Here is a 16,413-nt window from a genome sequence, read left to right on the forward strand (position 1 = left end):
CATGGGGTATTATGAAATCCATCCCAAACAGTCATGCAACCCAACATCAAGTAGAGTATCGTCATCGCTCCTGCTCGCTTCTCTATCCCCAAGAGTCCATCAGAACACAAGCGCCGCGAAATCGAATCATGCTTTTCCCATCCAGTAAAAGTGCGAGGATCAACCCAAAGAAGATAAGAGAAAAGCGTACATAAGAAATCTCCAAGCAAAGAGTGACAAGTGGTCAGACGTAGATATAAATATACAGTGGACACTGCCAGAACATCAGACGAAAAATATTACATAGCCATGAAGGTATGGTGGTAGAACAGAGGAGAATCATGCGATCGTTCCGTGCGGATACTTAGGCTCATGATCAATTAAGAAGATTGTCAAGGCCCATTCGCGAATCCCGCCGCGGTTCCGCTGGTCGAACCTCCTCAGAGGTAAGCCAGTACGGCTGATCCGGAACCCATCTAGGCTTGGTAGGCTCTGAAATTATCCCCAGGGATTTCGGTCCCGGAAAGCCGGGGTGGTACAGGTCATCCGATGCCTGCGGCCCGCGCAGCTCTCCGTACTGGAAGCGAGAATCCACCGGGAGAGGGAGAAGCTGGGGAGAGGGTATCGTCCGCGGAGACGCAGACGAGACTGAGTTGTGGTCAGAGACCATTGATGGTGGTTCGAGAGACGGTGCGTTAGAGATTTCTGAAAATGCAGGAGATGTCAAGGGCGCTTCCACAGGTCGGTTAAGAGCAGGAAGTGTGTAGATGGGGGTGAGATGTCGGGGATAGTCTGTCGAGGCCGTAGAGCAAGATTCTCTACGAGAGGAAGCGGGTGAAGTTGCCCAAGAACTAAGAGGCCTATCGTGGGAGATCGAGGAATATCGAGAGCGGAGGATGGGACTGCTGGCGAGCGAGGCGCGGGAATATGGCGGCTCTATCCGGCCGTTCGATGTTCGGGAGTGAGATGAGCTGGCGCTGTGCAGGCCTCTCCGCTTGCGGTTCATGCTGCCGTTCCACCAGTTCTTGACAGCGTTGTCGCTGCGGTTCCCAAGTCGCCGCGCGATCTCCGCCCAACACTTGCCCATTTCAGTCACCATCCGCTCAATCATCAAGCCCTCCTCGGCGGAAATGGGCTCACGGTTCAACGACGGTTTGAGGTTTTGGTGGAACCGCTCCCGACATTGCTTGGGAGAGCGGTAGTGCATGTGCTGAGAGATGCGGACCCAGTTGTTGGGGCCTTGCTCGCGGACCAGCTGAAGTAGCAACTGGTCCTCTTCGGGAACCCACGGTCCACGACGGTGAGTTGGAGCCATCACAGCTAATATTTTCGAGCAAATGACGGAACTGGGCTTGATCTTTGGTTTGTCTGTAGACCGAGTTAGACGGTGAAAACAGCGCAGAAGTCTGGGTCGCATAGTGGGGTCAAGAGGCAAGGCACAAGGATGAGAAGCATGCTTACTGTGAGGGTGCCGCGAGGAATCGCAAAACCAAAGCGCTGGCTTCGCCAAACGGGGTTTCAGACGGATTGAGCTCAACACGGGGAAGGATTCAAATCGAATTGGTGGAGTGAGGGTGGTGATGTGAAGAGGAGAAAGCCGTCTGGAGGGAAGGTTGGTTGGGGGGTAGATATACGAGAGGGAGGGGGAGGATGGAGTTTATACGCAGTCGGCAAGTATAGGCGTGCAGAGGAAAAGGGCCACAGACGAAGGGAGACAAGTCGGAGAGCAATGGATCCAGCTCCACACTTCGAGCACGCTATGAGAGAAGATCTGATCCAAGATCCTGGAGCTGACAGTTGTTCGGAGGAATAAAGAAGGGAAAGAGCAGGCAAAGGAGACAATAATAAACCTCGATCGAAGTTGCAGTGATGGATTTTAATTTCCAATTGTCGATTTTTGATTTGAATATTTTTGGATTTTCTTTTTTATTTTGATGAGACTCGTAATGATTGACGGCGTGGTATTGAATCGGTATGTAACGGATCTGGGCCTACTCCCGAGGGGCACAACGCCTTTTGGGCCCCTGCGACAGGGCCAAGGAGGGCTCGCCGGACATGCAATAGCACCATGAAATCATGACTGAAGAACACCATCTCGCACTCCCCATCGACATCACCGATCTCTGGCTCTGGAGTGGAAATTTGGACGGTCCAAGAGCCCCAGCCAGACAAGCGTTCCATGGTATCTCTTTGGGGAGATCGGACCCATCGCTGACAAAAAGCCAATCCTTCGATCCATCCAAGAAAATAGTGCTCTGGGTGGCGATTCCAGGCCTCAAAGCATCATCAGAATTCGTCAACAAAGCTCATTCGTGAAGAAAAAGAAAAGATACTTCCACAGTCTGATCGTTCGAGGCATTTACAGATCGTGGGGAGATCTGCCACTCGATCGCGGGCCAGTGTTGCGTCGGAATCCTCGCCTGAGCAGGCTTTCGAGTTCCCATTTTCGTCCAAAGGTGAAGCGAAGTTGTGCAGCTCTCTTGCGCCAGAATGTCTCTCTTCGCAAGCTTCACCCATTCTGACAGTACACACAAGCGCACTTCGGCTCAACCGCTCCCGGCGCAGCCGAGACGTCGCATCCAGCCGGAGAGATCCCATCAACTTGGGTGATTGATCAACGGGAGGCAAGAGGAATCAGTGGAACCATATTCAGGGGAAACCAAGGAAGAAAGCAATTGTCGAAGGCTGCAGTACCGAGCAACAGAGAAGGTGTGAGGCCATTCGCTGTGTCATTGGGCCAGATAGAAATGAGCCAGATGTCGAACAGCGAACAGCTCCGAAGACACCACCAATTCAGGCCCAAACGGCTTTCTCTGTCGGGTCGTCTTGGGGGGTTCATTCTCCACCCGCCATGGAGCGATCCTCGGCGAGCCGGCGCAGCCTCAGGGAAGGATTGGCCAATGCTTTCCAAAGTTGAGGCCCTGACAGAAAACTGGGAGCGGCAGAAACAGTCTGGGACAACCCAATGGGGAAGGTGGTCAAGGACGAAAGGTGGCTCGACCAGGGTCATCCGAGTTGGGCAATGAATGAGAATTACACAGTCTCGGAATGAGAAATCCTCCCCTTGTGCCAGAAAGGAGAGTCGGAATCAAATCATCTCAGTTTTGAGCATTGACTCGCGGAGGGTCACTGTTCGTTGAAGATTCGACGAAGCAGGAAGTTTCCGCCAGATCTGACCGCGGTTCTCGTCCCAGCAGGAGGGATAACAGTGCCATCGCAGGCCCAAGGGCTATTCCAGACAAGAAGGTGGAGTCTTCCATTGGAGAGTGACAGATCTTTCATGCATTAACCTGGCGTGAGATGGGAATTAAGAGAGGAAATTTCTTAAAAATTAGCAGAAAATCGCAGAGACCATCAGCAGGTCAGCCAGCCATGTCTGCTCCAGCGCAAGCCCTTGTCCTTCTCCTGATTCTCCTCAGTTGACTCGTTCTGAGCTGCCAGCTGTGCATGGGCGCCCATTGATCGGAAGGAACATTTCGAGCGAAGATCGCGATTGGCGGCGACCAGCACTAGCGCCGTTCATGATTTGGAATCTTTTGAATTCTGACGTTTTACCCAGAAGGTCCAAGATCACCCTCCCCCGATGCTTTGCTTGACGGTTGTTGGTGGCTTCGGCGCTGCGATCTTGTCAGGTACCGTCCAATTACCTTGCACGAATCGCCCGTTCATCCTCCATGACGCCTGTCCTCCTCAAGAATCATGCGAATCGGCAGACAGCACCGTTCGCCTGAAGTGGCCCTGCATCAGAGATGCGAGCTGGTGCTTCGATCACTGGTTGATGTCACTTGACATCGGCATCCTACTCTGAAGGGCATTCCTCCGTCTCGAGGATGAAGCGTCGTGTTACCCCCAAGAACCGGCACATCGCAGGGGACGACGTGGCAGGCAATGCGCAAGAACATTAGTATCCGAAACCGGATATTCTTCAGCTGAGAATCCCATTTTCGTGGGAAAACTCGCGTTGATTCTGCAGGGACCACCCAGAAATCTGGCTCCAGATCCAACTTGCTTGGAGCGCATGGCGGATATCTGACAGATCTCATGGTGGCTGATCCCCTCTCACTTTCGGCCACCTTCGAGAGATTCCTGGACATTCTCTACTCTTTCCTCATCGATGTGGCGGACATGCGATCATGCCATCACTCTCGTTTGCACTTCACACTATTGATTGTGACTGTGGAATCCATGTCTCCCTCACACGACCACACACCACAACACGAGAACGATCTCAGGTAGCCGCCTCGGATCGTCCAGGGTTACCTCTTGCACAGCGGCGGCGACTCGGGGATATCGGGCACCTCCCCAGCTTGTTACTTCTTCTTCCTCTTTTAGAACCTGAGCGCCTCGAGCTTGAATCCTCCCGCTGCCATGGAGGGACAAAGGGCGAGTGTGGCACTCACGTCACGAACGAGATGGACTCCAATTCACAAAATTCCTCCTCATTTCGCCATCGCCCGTCTTCCTCCAGCCACCACTTTGTCGGCTGTGACCGTTTGATCCGACTGTGTCGATCGGATAGTCTGACCCGGGATACGCTGGAGGGCTCCATCAGCGACCTCGTCCCCCGTTCATTGACGACCACTTGATAGTCATGGTCCTCAACCTTTCTTTCTTTTTGCTCCCCTAACTATTGGAACTATCGACGGAAGTTTATCACCATGACTCCCGAAGATGAAATATTACATGCCGTTTCAGAGTTGCAGTCGTGAAGAAATCTTCCGCTGCAGACAAATTCCCCCAGCGACAGCACTGAACAGGCGCTGATCAGAGCCGAGACTCTCCAGTGTGGATCCGAGGGACATTTTACCCTCCTGTCAAACTGTCCTCTTCCGGGACCTGACACTCAGCGATTCTCCTATCCAATTACGCGGCATTCTTCCTTCAGCGAAGGACGGTGCGGCAAGACCTGACGGACCGCCACGAGCTTGGCGCCGTTGGTCCCGTCGCCAGGTCAAAAGGGGGAAGCAGGAAGGGAGCCAGAACTGCCCTGGAGCGATCAGATCAATGTCATTTTTATTCTTCCTCGTTTTTCCTTGTTTTCCTTTTTTTTTTTTTTTTTTCAAGGCGCTAAATTAGCGGGAAAGCACAATCCTTGGCCTGGGGGACTCATGGCGAGCAACGGTCCTCCCGATCCAGAGCGCTCATTGGCTGCCAATTTAAGGAATTTGTCATTCTGGAATCCTGCGACTAAGCCCTCCTTGGTAAAGTCAACCAAATCAGAGAAAGGGTTTGGAATTTGATATGGATCGCACTGCTCTCCATCTGAAGCGACGGGAGATTCGTGATGAAATCTTTGATTATTTTTCTTGACTCGGGAGGTCTCCATTTTGGTGTTCTTCCCATCCTCCACTATTGGGATCTCCTGCTTCGCGTTTATCAAACCTGGCTGAGCTTCCCCGGAGATGATCGGGCTCGCGAATGAGGCCAGCCCAGAACAGCTTCCCAGGACAGTTTGCAGGATGAGGATCTGGCGAAGCACCACATTTGGCAGAAGGACCCCCTCTGGGATCCAATGCAGGTAACGTCAGGCAGCCTCTTCCGTCCTCAAAGCTCTCCTTTTCTGGAATCCCATTGCTTGGCCTTGGCTCCTTGACTCGCGGGCGAAAGTCGACAGCTCAAGTTTCCACTTCCAAAACGGGGAAATGACTTGGATTGATTCTCGCACAAGGCGATGGCGACGGTGACAGATGTAATTTTCTTCTATTTTGCGCGACCCTTCCATGCGTCGGGACCTCACGATCCAACCTCGTGGTACGAGCACGATGGGCAAACGGAAATATACGGGATTCACCGATAGAGATGATTCTTTAGAACAGGTCGTCGACTCTGTTGACATCGCAACTCACCAAAGCGCTGTCTCATTCCTTTCCCGCCAGACAAAACACCAGGACAGCCGAGAACTTGAGCGACTGTCCACGGCGATGATTGGATCGCAAGAGCCGGAGTCAAGGCGACTATTGATTCATCGCGAAGCGCCAGTGGAGTTAATCCGAAAACAGGGCAGGGATGTTGCAGGACGACATCTTTGTAAAGGTCACAGGCGCCTGTCCAATCAGCGACACGGGAAGGATTTGAGATCAGACCCTCCTTGAGCGCGGACTGTGCACCACCAAGATCAACTTTCCTCATCCCACCACCGTTCTGGTCCCTGAAAGGGGAGTATCGGCTGTGCCGCAAAGCATTGATCTCCGGAAATTTTATTTGCTTTTCTCGTGAAGATCGAATTGTTCCCTGTTTTTCTCATCCATCATCTCAGAGTCTTCGGCCCTGGGAAGACATATTCTCAACAAAGCGCCGTACAACTCCAGGAGGCGAAGACCAGGAACCCCTGCAGCAGCCGTCTGGACCAAGGGCGGCGAAAGGTGGAGCGAACGGCGCTCTCGCGTCTGCTGCTTCCTGTTTCCTGACTGTCGGGCCTGCGAACCCAGGCGGCCCAAGCACCTGTCAACTTCGAAGGATTACATAATACGACTCGCCGAAAATCACGATTCCCGTCAATCGTCGCAGTTTCAGGCTTCTTCCCCTCCAGCAAGAGATCCTTCTCGTATTCAGACCATCGTTTTCCGCCATGCATTCTCCTCAGGTGCGATGGTTCAACTGTCGAATAAGAAAAGCGACTTTCCAACACAGCACAACATAAACAGCCATGAAGACAGTCAGGATTGAACTCCACCAGTTTCGTCGTGCCTACGGTGCAGAAAAAAACGGTCGTTGGCTGGATCCATAAGATCTCTGGACCAAACCCTTCGAGCATGACGTCGAGAAACCTCCGGCCCGGAGCGCAGAGTTTGATTGGATGACTTTTTGATCGGGCTTCAGGTTTCCACACTCGGGGACCATCTGCCGCCTGCCTCTCCAGCGTGGTTCCCGATCTGCTTGGCGAAGAGGCTCTCATTTTGCCTGATTAGGCTTAGTCTGTACTCCGAGAGACTCAAGGTTCCAAGGTTGGTATTTGAAGTTCTGGGATGGCGTATTTGTCGTTTCTTTCGCCAGAAATATTACCGTACCATCCCTCTGATCAACATCTCCAAGAACGATTCCCGATGCTCGTGCTACCTTTTGCAAATATCAACAGCACCCCAGGTTGTCCCCAGGAATGTGAACCAACACCCCAGAACTCTTTCTGCAGCGTTGAGGTTGGCAAACCAGCTCGCGGGGGAAGGGAACTTGACAAATCAGCCCAATAGTAGGTTGCCAACTTCCTTTCTCTGCGATATGGTGGATTCAGATTCTGCTCCAAGGCGCCGGTGCCACGGATTTGGATGGTCACTGTTGAACAAAAAACCTTTTTGCGTTTTCTCTCTCAAGTGCGAAAGGGGATGACTTGAGAATCCCAGGCACCCGTCAACCTCAACCTTCTTCTTGCCCCGACTTTCTCTGGCAAATCAGCCTCGTTGGGTCTTGGTTGACAGCTCGAACAATGGTGTCACGGGGATGAGGATCCATCGACTTGGTTCGTGGAAACGGCAGCCGTTCACCCATGATGGAATGTATACGACCTCGTTAGACGACCATGCCAACCCACACATACATTATCGAAGGCATTGAGTCACCCAAACAGACCAAGAGGATGACAAAAACCCAATGGCCAACACGCCACGCTATCAGCTTCCATTGAACCTCAGTCAACACCAGGGCTAATTCCCTGGTTTAAACGCCAAAACCCAGCCCCAGGGGATCTTCAATGGCTCCGTTCAGCCTTGAGGGACCTCACAGTGTCTGACAGTCGAGTCTCAATAAGGTTATCATATCCATGGATACCTTGTTCCAAGAACCCTGTGGGTCAGGTTCATCCTGGACTGGCCTCACCCTGGTCCCGAACCAAGGACGAGTGAGCGATATGATGAAGTTTTGGGAAACTCGACCTAAGCTCCGGAGTTCGATCGCATTTCGTGCTGTATGGTCCTCCCTGACTGAAGGGGTCCGAGAGAATCTGCGGGGATCGTCCGGCCTGGGTTCCGGTGAAGCCGTGCTCGTCGTCGATGTGATCCCTGATATGCATCTCGGGGCCGCATCCCACCTGTAGTCTTCAGAGCATACGAGTGGTACTCTACGCGGTGGACCGCGGAGCTACATGGCTGGGTGAGCGGCATGATAGTCGACACCAGCGCGTGAAACAGAAGTTAACCAAGCCGGTAGCGGAGCGCCAGCTCTATGTTGTATTTGTCAACTGCCTTTTCATCGAGAAATGCCATGGACAGACACCCCGCCACCTTTTCACCTCCCCTCACACAAGCCCACCCCATTGATCCCGGGCGGTCCAGGTTGTATTGTGTTGATCATGCCGATCATCTGCAGAATGACCAGTGCTGGTAGCCATCAACCATATCATATGCATAACGTGCGAGGACATTCGAGTCTCCCACGCCATTCCTCTGGGTCTTGATATTGCAGAATGATCCAGCGTCATCCAATCCTGCGGATTCCAAAGCTTGGACCCAGTTCTACATCACCTGTCGTCTTGGAGGGTGTTAGAGTGGGCCGCAGCTTCTGTTAATGCAGGTGAATATATATTGCTTCTTCGATACGGTCTGACCGTGCTGATCTCAACCTTGAACCCCTGCAACTTCATGCGTCTGAGACTCCTTCATCTGATAGTTATATTCTATGTCTTCATGCACGATACACCTTGACGCTCACAAGTTTTCAATTCTTCTCAACTGCGTACTGATCCTCTGTCGATCCTAAGTCCATGGGAAGTAGGGAGATCATGATCCGATTTTATGATCTAACACCTACACTCTGACGAAAACAGGCATCGACTCGATAGGACAGTCGACCTCGACGTCCTGACCTCCCTCGTGCGTCTTGCCCTTGCCATCGTCACCCCAAAGCCTCCACGATGCACCCTGTGGCAAATAAACGGAGATCTTCCGCTGGCCGGGCTTCAGTACAGGGGCAACAAGGTACTGCGATCCGTAGAGATACTCCGTGTCAACCTCCCAGGCGCGTCGGTCATCCGGAAACTCGTAGAACAGAGTTCTGATGACCGGCGTCCCCCGCTCATGTGCCTCTTTCATCAGAGACCGAGTATACTCTCTCAACTCCTCGCGGATGAAAATATACCGCTTGCAGATCTCATATATCTCCTCGCCATATGACCAGATCTCGTTATTCCCACCCGGAGCGGTGGATAGACCGTCTTTTGGCTCCCGGTCTCCGTGTAGCCTCATCACAGGACAGAATGTGCCCCATTGGAACCACCGCGTGAACAGTTCCCGGAAGGCAGGGTCGTCTGGGTTCCCACCGTGGAAGCCACCGATGTCAGTCGTCCACCAGGGGATACCGGCGAGACCCATGTTCAGGCCCGCAGAGAGCTGATTGCGGAATGAGGACCAGGAGGACGCAATATCGCCGCTCCAGACGAGGGCGCCGTATTTCTGGCTTCCAGCCCAGGCGCAGCGAAGGAGGTTGACGATGTTGCTTTGGCCTTCGGACTGCATGCCCTCGTAGAAGGCTCGTGCGTATTCCTTGGGGTAGATATTGCCAATCTGTAGATTGCTACCGGCGTGGTAGCGGTAGATGTCGAAGTCGTAGATGGAGTATTCTGGTTCGGCCTCGTCGAGCCAGAAGATCTTGATGCCCTTGGAGTAGTAGTTCTTCTTTGCAGCCTCCCAAACAAATTTTCTTGCCTCTGGGTTTGTGGCGTCAAAGTGGGTGGTGTCGCCGTCACATTGCATGGCTATGCGAAGGCCACGGTCGCTGCGGATTAAGAGGCCGCGTTCGAGCATCTCAGGGTAGTTTTCAGAGGCATTTTCGACGGTTGGCCAAATAGACACCATAAGTTCGACTTTCATCTCCTGAAGTTCTTTTACCATGGCGTCTGCACAGCTGGTTAGACTTGTCGGAGTCGGTCTCTACACCTAGGAAATGTGCTTTTGACTTACCCGGATCAGGCCAGTATTTCGGATCAAATGACCATTCTCCTTGGTGCTTCCAATGGAAGAAATCAACCACGATGACGTCCAAAGGTACCTTGCGCCGCTTATACTCCCTCGCCACTTCCAACAACTCCTCCTGATTCCAGTAACGCAGCTTGCACTGCCAAAATCCAAGCCCGTACTCTGGCATCATCGGCACGTACCCTGTGACACTGGCATACGCCTCCTCGATCTCCGCCGGTGTATCCCCAGCAACAACCCAGTAATCCAGTGCTTTCGTCGAATAAGCCTCGAAGCTCATTGTGTTGGTCCCCAGCACCGCCCGTCCAACCCCCGGGTTATTCCACAAGAACCCGTATCCAAGCGACGACAGCGCAAACGGCACACTAGCCTGGGAGTTGCGATGGGCGAGCTCGATATCACTCCCCTTCAGATTCAGAGACGGCTGCTGATACTGCCCCATTCCGAAGATCTTCTCCCTGGGATCAAGCGACTCAAACCGCATAGTGAGATGGTAGTCGCCGCCGAGGATAGGCCGCAGTTCACGAGCCTCGATTTCCAACGCGCTGCATTTCGGGTCCGTCAGGTCGCGCCGGTGCCGAGCGTATTCTTCCAGCAGCTTCTTGCCCTGGGAGTTGTAGATGGTTATTTTGCCGCGCTTGGTGACGACGGCTTTGATCTTGCCGTTGGTGATGGTTGCTTCTTTTCCCTTGTCTGCTGGGACGTCGATGGCGGGCTTGTCGTCTTTCGTCTGGGGCTTTGAGGAGAGGCCCCAGTCTTCTGTGGGCATTGAGGCGAGCTTCGTGGCTCTAATGCGGAAGGCGTTCGCGGCCCATGGCTCTATCCAGAGTAGATGGTCGTCGAAGCGGAAGACGAGCTTATCACCGTCGGCGTACAACATGGTCAATTATCTTGAAGGACAGGGAAAAAATCACCTCAGGAGTCTCTGAAACGACAGGAAGTCTAAGGAGAGAAGAAGAAGAAAGGTGTTGGACAAGAGAGGAGAGAACTGCAGCTTCAACGATGCCAACACTCTTTCCCCCCTTCCTCCCCCCACGTTGGACAGCTTCTTTCCAGTGAGCTCATTTCCATGGTCGTCCGGGTCGTACCCAATGACAACAAATCCTCGGAGTACCGCAGCGGCTTTGACGGGATTTATTTGGTGGGGGAATTTGTTCCTGTGGAGTGGGAGGGGTTGAAGTTGGAGAGACCCAAAGCGGATTATAGCCTAAAGTCAGTCCTGGGCAATCAGACCAGCAATCCACGAGCACATCGCTTGGGTTTCGACGACGAGGCCGTCTGAACTAAGGGTCAACCATCTTGATGGGCAAAGTGGTGAATCGTAGAGCGTCCAAACATACTCCCTGCCTCTTCCACTGCGGAACCCAGGAAGAGACGCTTCGGGACCCTTCGTTGTCGACATCAGAAGCAATTCGACGTCAACCAAAGAGAAGTCAACTATCTTTGGGTCGGTTGAGAAACTCCTCGCAACATTGTCTTCGTATTCTTCGAGCTGGTAGCTCGGATCTAGATGGTTTCCCTCCATGCAATTCTCAGTCATTCTGAACCCCCTCTTATTCGTTGAGTACGCCAACACTTGTATTCCCCGTCGAGACAGCGTCAGAGCCTTTTAAGACCACTTGATTACGAGGTGCAGTAACAATGGATCGTCGAGTAAAGTAGATCCTCTATTAGCTACACGCTATCTAATTACAAGAGCATGTAGCCCCCCGTCCATGCAACCCCTCGCCACGGAGAACAGGGGAAGGGTGTTTGGTAATTGGAGGGCATGGAATATTTTCTCGGCACGTTGAAAATTCCTTCAGCAAGCGCGCATTAGAAAGAAGCACGAAGCTGTACACACATATGCCTGGGGTCGACTACCTCGGGTCGGGGATCTTTCACGCAAGGACGGCAAGAGAAAGGAAAACGGGAGAGAGCGCCACGAATTTCGAGTCCATTTGGTTTATTTGACAACGGAACCGGTTAGACGGACGTTCTTGAGGTTCATTGCACGTAAGAAATCACCAGCTCAAATCGCTTTCATTTTCGTCTGATTTCTATATTAGATGATTTATGCGACCTCGCGCTTGCCCTCCTGGCGCTCCTTCTGTAGAGAAGTCAGTCCGTGGTCGATACGCATTAGATGCCGTTTCAGGAATCGTGGAGGGTCCAACGCACCAGAGCCTTCGCAGTCCCATGCAGCGCGTGTCTGTGGTTGCGACGGAACTTGGGGTCGACACCCTTGAGGGAAGGGTAACGGTGGGTCTTGGGCTTCTTGATGCTGGAGGTCAAGGAGTATTAGCGATACAGCGTTCCTTTTCGAGCCTTGTTCCCCAAATCCTTTGCTGCGGAGAGGTTGCATATCAAATTGCGAGCCCAAATATCGGTCACCAGGCAAGCAAAATAATAGCCCCCTCTGTTGACAAATCTTAGGAAAACAAATGAAATCCTGATCGTACGCACCCGTTACGATGAGCCTTCTGGCTGCGGTGGTGCTGAGAGGCGTTCTTTGACTCTGGGAAGGAGAGAAACGTCAGCTACTTATCGAACATTGGGCGCCGCAGTTGAATCGAGATCTCGGTGTATCTAGGGCAAAATAAAGTCGGTAGCATCAGCGGGGAAAACGTACTGGCCATCTTAACAGATTTGTCGCGACTGAAAGACGGTGGGCGTGAGTCGGCAGGTGAGGTTATCCAGCCGACAGAAAAAGGCAGAGACAACAGCAGGTCGGGTAGGGCTCGGCTCGATTTGTGTGGGATTTCGCTTACCGAGCCTGGTTAGCGTCTTCCGGTCACTGCCAATTCCTCAAGAACAACAGCACGCTCCGCGGAGGCATTCGTGCTTGATGAATTATCGAAGCTACTTCGAGTATTTTATTCTTTTGGCCTCCTTACTTTAGATATTCATCGGTGATCGAAGTGGCTGTTGTTCTTCGATGTTTAGTCACGTGATTAACATTTATGCACGTGACCTGTAGATATCAGCCCCGGCCTCCCTGATATCAAAGTCCATCCAAGGTCGATCGGATGAGGGTTGGCGGATGATAAACGAAGATTTATTTGCGCCTAAGATAAGAATTTCGAGAAGAATCGCCGAGTCGGCTTGCCTAACTGATATTCATTTCTGGAAACGTGGGTACGCGCAATACAGAACTGAAATGGAGCACGAATGGCCGACGGGGTTGGACAAGGTGTACGGTATGAAAATCTCCCGAGAAGCTGCCCAAGCGACATGGCTTGAAGAGGAATAAATAATCCCCTAGTGTGTTGGTGATTCATTCTGGGTTGCTCTGGCGGGAAGCCTGTCCGTGCATCACGTGAGCGGAAGGGGCGCTAGGGAACAACCGGCATCCGAACGTCGACCTTTGCAACTCGCAACTCCAGACCCAGAGTGGGAGACTGACCATCATCCTCTCAACCCCAATTGCAAGATGAGCTCCCTCCGTTTTGCTCGTGCTGCCCTCAGGGCTCGTCCCTCTGCCTTCCGCGTGCCTCTTCAGCGCAGAGGATACGCTGAGGCTGTCTCTGACAAGATCAAGCTCTCCCTGGTGCTGCCTCACCAGGTACGACTCCCGCCCCGGTGAACTTCATCCTATATTCCTTCGAACTTTGAGACTGATAAATACCTCCCTGGATAGACTATCTTCCGGTCGACTGATGTGTATGTCACCTTGTACCTCCGACGGGCCGGCGCATGGCCGACCTTCGTTATCCCTCGTGTCGCGCCTTACTGACAAGCACTTCCATCCAGTGTCCAGGTCAACATCCCCGCAGAATCCGGAGAGATGGGTGTCCTCGCCAACCACGTTCCCTCCATTGAACAGCTCAAGCCTGGTCTTGTTGAGATCGTCGAGGAGGGCGGTGCCAACAAGAAGTTTTTCCGTACGTTCAATCTCAGAAATTTTCGCGCCATGTTCAATATACGTTCAACTGGCTGTCATATAACCGGAAAGCGGCAATGCTAATCCACTCTTTGTGCAGTATCTGGCGGATTCGCGGTTGTTCAGCCCAACTCTGAGCTGAGCATCAACGCTGTTGAGGGCTTCCCCCTAGAAGATTTTAGCGCCGAGGTGGGCCTTGAAAGCGTATGAATCGATACGACTAGTTCCAGCTGATGAGTTTTTTTTACGATTGCAGAACGTCCGCGCCCAAATTGCCGAAGCCCAGAAGATTGCTAGCGGCAGCGGCAGTGAGCAAGACATCGCTGAGGCTAAGATTGAGCTGGAGGTAAGTTTAGACCACGTAGACGTTGCTCTATTCGTCCAGGTTGGCTGACTTCGTCGTAGGTGCTGGAGACCCTGCAGGCTTCTCTGAAATAGATACCTGATGTACATATCCGCTTGCGTTTTCAACCCTGAACCTGTAGAATTATAGCAATTTCTTCCGACTTCCTGCCATATTGGTGCTACTTTCCAAAGCCTCATGCTACTCGGACACAGCTTTGTGGAAGATTATAGGGCACTTATCTCATCCAACGAGCTGGGTCGCTCCTTCCTCGACAATCTGCAATCTCTGGGTGTGCCCAACATGCATGATCCGGCGAAGTTTCATTCTTTCTCAACACCCCTCCCTTTTTTCGTATCGAAAATAAATTCACGTTGCTTGCAGTGCGTTCTATTTCTTGGGTGCTTGGCTCTTCGCCACATACGTCCATTCATCACCTTCCGAGCAGGCAAGCAAGGCAAGCATTGATCCATCGACCATGCCTCAGGAGTTGCCAACGAACCTATCGACCTCCTTCCCCAATGATCTGGGATTCCCACAGGAAAATGAGATTCCAAGCGGCTCTTTCTTCGAAAGCCCTCGGGGTTGGCGTGCAAAATCGATGAGGTCCCAACGACCCGAGTCTGCTTCACCTCCTTTGGCTCAGCGCAGTTCGCAAGTGTTTGACATACTTGGCGGGGATGACGACGACAAGGATATTCTTTCTAGATTTCCGAGAATGTATTCTAGTTTGATGAGCGAAAGGGATCCCTTTCTTGATCAAGGAGGAATCCCCTTGAACCCGCATAATACGCCGACGTCGCTAAGCGGTCGCCAGTCTGAGACTGGATACTCGGCGAAAGGCCAGCGAAGTTCGCTCTCCACCACAAAAATAGAGAGGGACTCCCTCGATCAATTGAACGACGCAGACCACTCTGGCGGCACTCCCTTCATTCCCCTTCCCAACACCCCTAAATCACGACCTCCCAAACCTCCCAAACCCTCTTTTCTCTCCGATATCGAATTATCATCCCGAAGCGAGGTGGGGACTGTTCAACCGACCTTCAGCTTGGAACCCTCTGAAAGGTCTGAGGGCAACAGACCCTTGGTTCAAGAAGCATCTTGATCGCTGACTGGACGAGTAGGAGAATATTAGACCAGTTCGCCGAGCGGCCCGCAGTTGAGCGGGCACGGGAGCGTCACTCATCAGGGCCAAGGCGGCCATGGGAAACTCGAAGCGTTGTTCCGTGCCGCTACTTTCCTCGACCGTTTTCACACCACGAACTGGAGATTTTGGGTATACCACTGAAAAACCCGCACATGGCCTTTCCGGCACCCATCCCGACCATAGACAACCTTCCACTGCGGCGTGGCATCGTCAACTTTGATTGGAAACGAGAGGGCCGGCGTCCAGCAGATACCAACGACTTAAGTGAAATGGAGAAACCCGCACGCACCAAAGCGTCGTCTGTATGGAATCTCTCACAGGAAGCCTTCTCGTTCGGGAGACTCGGAAGAAATATTATGGGTAGCATTCTGCCATGGAAGAATCGACGCCCAAATTTGAAAGAAAGCCCGGTAGTGCATACCACACCAACCGTTCCGCGCACTTCACGTCCCGAGACACATTCTCTAGGGCCGGAGCTAACTTCGGTGGTCGGCGCAGTCGACGGCGAATACATTGTCAGGATTAGCATCGCTTTCCCGATAGTTTTTGTACATCACATCACGGTGATTGTAACTACCGCTCGCGATTGCATGTGTCCAGAGGCCGCCCTAAAGGCCGCCCTTATTGGGTGGGCTCTCCTCAAAGACGCCGTCCGGTGGCTACTCGCCGTCCTGCGAATCAGAGTTGCCGTCGAGCTGAAACAAGTTCAAGGAGACTAAGGTGGCTTGCTGTGGGCGTAAACATTCGGTTGTTTTGTGCCAGAGAGTGCCCTCGTAGCCAAATTTTGGGAGGGGGCGTTGGTAGTAGAAATGTTATGTTTTTCAGTAGTGTCTCAATGGGTATCAGAAAGCTAACATTTGTTTGCACTACAAACCTAGCCGGGTAAAATAACTAAGTATCCTTCAACTGGGGAAGTACAAAATACGTGAAGCTGAGCAACGGTCGAGGATAGCCTGAGAACGGTGTCAATTAATCTCACATGACACATGGCATCGTCGACAGTGCAGATACGACGTCCAACTGAAGCTTTTCGTATTCAAGTTCATAGCATACATGTAGCATCAAATCACGATATCTAATCTTCGAGACGATTAGACCATTAACCATAGAAAGAACTGATATCAACCATTCCGTCGCAGTCGAAATCAGCATAAAGAAGAATCAAGAAATATAAATCAGC

General features: G+C 52.3%; 6 protein-coding genes across 6 annotated transcripts; 3 read left to right on the plus strand and 3 right to left on the minus strand.

The window, feature by feature from the left end:
- Positions 1-355: 355 nt before the first annotated feature.
- Positions 356-1,294, minus strand: flbD (putative MYB family conidiophore development protein FlbD; the record flags this gene model as incomplete). Its single annotated transcript, XM_071033637.1, has 1 exon — positions 356-1,294. One exon carries the CDS (start codon positions 1,292-1,294, stop codon positions 356-358), a length of 939 nt encoding a protein of 312 aa, XP_070882892.1.
- Positions 1,295-3,557: 2,263 nt separating this feature from the next.
- Positions 3,558-5,025, plus strand: BJX67DRAFT_362478 (uncharacterized protein). Its single transcript, XM_071030002.1, has one exon. It carries the CDS (start codon positions 4,113-4,115, stop codon positions 4,563-4,565), a length of 453 nt encoding a protein of 150 aa, XP_070882893.1. The 5' UTR covers positions 3,558-4,112; the 3' UTR covers positions 4,566-5,025.
- A 1,141-nt stretch (positions 5,026-6,166) lies between these two features.
- BJX67DRAFT_232716 (uncharacterized protein) lies at positions 6,167-7,303 on the minus strand. The gene has a single exon (XM_071025955.1). It carries the CDS (start codon positions 6,872-6,874, stop codon positions 6,263-6,265), a length of 612 nt encoding a protein of 203 aa, XP_070882894.1. The 5' UTR covers positions 6,875-7,303; the 3' UTR covers positions 6,167-6,262.
- Positions 7,304-8,539: 1,236 nt separating this feature from the next.
- BJX67DRAFT_232723 (putative glycosyl hydrolase) lies at positions 8,540-10,927 on the minus strand. Its single transcript, XM_071025956.1, has 2 exons — positions 9,867-10,927; positions 8,540-9,802 (listed from the first exon to the last, which is right to left on the minus strand). Exons 1-2 carry the CDS (start codon positions 10,759-10,761, stop codon positions 8,715-8,717), a joined length of 1,983 nt encoding a protein of 660 aa, XP_070882895.1. The 5' UTR covers positions 10,762-10,927; the 3' UTR covers positions 8,540-8,714.
- Positions 10,928-13,164: 2,237 nt separating this feature from the next.
- Positions 13,165-14,373, plus strand: BJX67DRAFT_232812 (F1F0 ATP synthase subunit delta). Its single transcript, XM_071025957.1, has 6 exons — positions 13,165-13,425; positions 13,501-13,523; positions 13,614-13,744; positions 13,844-13,932; positions 14,000-14,089; positions 14,149-14,373. The coding sequence occupies exons 1-6, from the start codon at positions 13,294-13,296 to the stop codon at positions 14,179-14,181; spliced, it is 498 nt and encodes a 165-aa protein (XP_070882896.1). The 5' UTR covers positions 13,165-13,293; the 3' UTR covers positions 14,182-14,373.
- BJX67DRAFT_232869 (uncharacterized protein) lies at positions 14,374-16,071 on the plus strand. Its single transcript, XM_071025959.1, has 2 exons — positions 14,374-15,151; positions 15,211-16,071. The coding sequence occupies exons 1-2, from the start codon at positions 14,565-14,567 to the stop codon at positions 15,950-15,952; spliced, it is 1,329 nt and encodes a 442-aa protein (XP_070882897.1). The 5' UTR covers positions 14,374-14,564; the 3' UTR covers positions 15,953-16,071.
- The last annotated feature ends 342 nt before the right edge of the window (positions 16,072-16,413 follow it).

This window comes from Aspergillus lucknowensis (assembly GCF_044049455.1).
Source record: "Aspergillus lucknowensis strain CBS 449.75 chromosome Unknown BJX67scaffold_46, whole genome shotgun sequence".
NCBI classification, from domain to species: domain Eukaryota; kingdom Fungi; phylum Ascomycota; class Eurotiomycetes; order Eurotiales; family Aspergillaceae; genus Aspergillus; species Aspergillus lucknowensis.

What these genes read in the sequence shown, in the direction of transcription:
- BJX67DRAFT_362478 (XM_071030002.1), top strand. Translation starts at nt 4,113, where the DNA reads ATGCCATCACTCTCGTTTGCACTTCACACTATTGATTGTGACTGTGGA.
- BJX67DRAFT_232716 (XM_071025955.1), bottom strand. Translation starts at nt 6,874, where the DNA reads ATGAGAGCCTCTTCGCCAAGCAGATCGGGAACCACGCTGGAGAGGCAG.
- BJX67DRAFT_232723 (XM_071025956.1), bottom strand. Translation starts at nt 10,761, where the DNA reads ATGTTGTACGCCGACGGTGATAAGCTCGTCTTCCGCTTCGACGACCAT. An exon ending in GAAATACTGGCCTGATCCGG is followed by an intron (nt 9,803 to 9,866) that starts GTAAGTCAAAAG and finishes CCAGCTGTGCAG; the next exon opens with ACGCCATGGTAAAAGAACTT.
- BJX67DRAFT_232812 (XM_071025957.1), top strand. Translation starts at nt 13,294, where the DNA reads ATGAGCTCCCTCCGTTTTGCTCGTGCTGCCCTCAGGGCTCGTCCCTCT. An exon ending in CCCTGGTGCTGCCTCACCAG is followed by an intron (nt 13,426 to 13,500) that starts GTACGACTCCCG and finishes CTCCCTGGATAG; the next exon opens with ACTATCTTCCGGTCGACTGA. An exon ending in TGCCAACAAGAAGTTTTTCC is followed by an intron (nt 13,745 to 13,843) that starts GTACGTTCAATC and finishes CTCTTTGTGCAG; the next exon opens with TATCTGGCGGATTCGCGGTT.
- BJX67DRAFT_232869 (XM_071025959.1), top strand. Translation starts at nt 14,565, where the DNA reads ATGCCTCAGGAGTTGCCAACGAACCTATCGACCTCCTTCCCCAATGAT. An exon ending in AGCTTGGAACCCTCTGAAAG is followed by an intron (nt 15,152 to 15,210) that starts GTCTGAGGGCAA and finishes CTGGACGAGTAG; the next exon opens with GAGAATATTAGACCAGTTCG.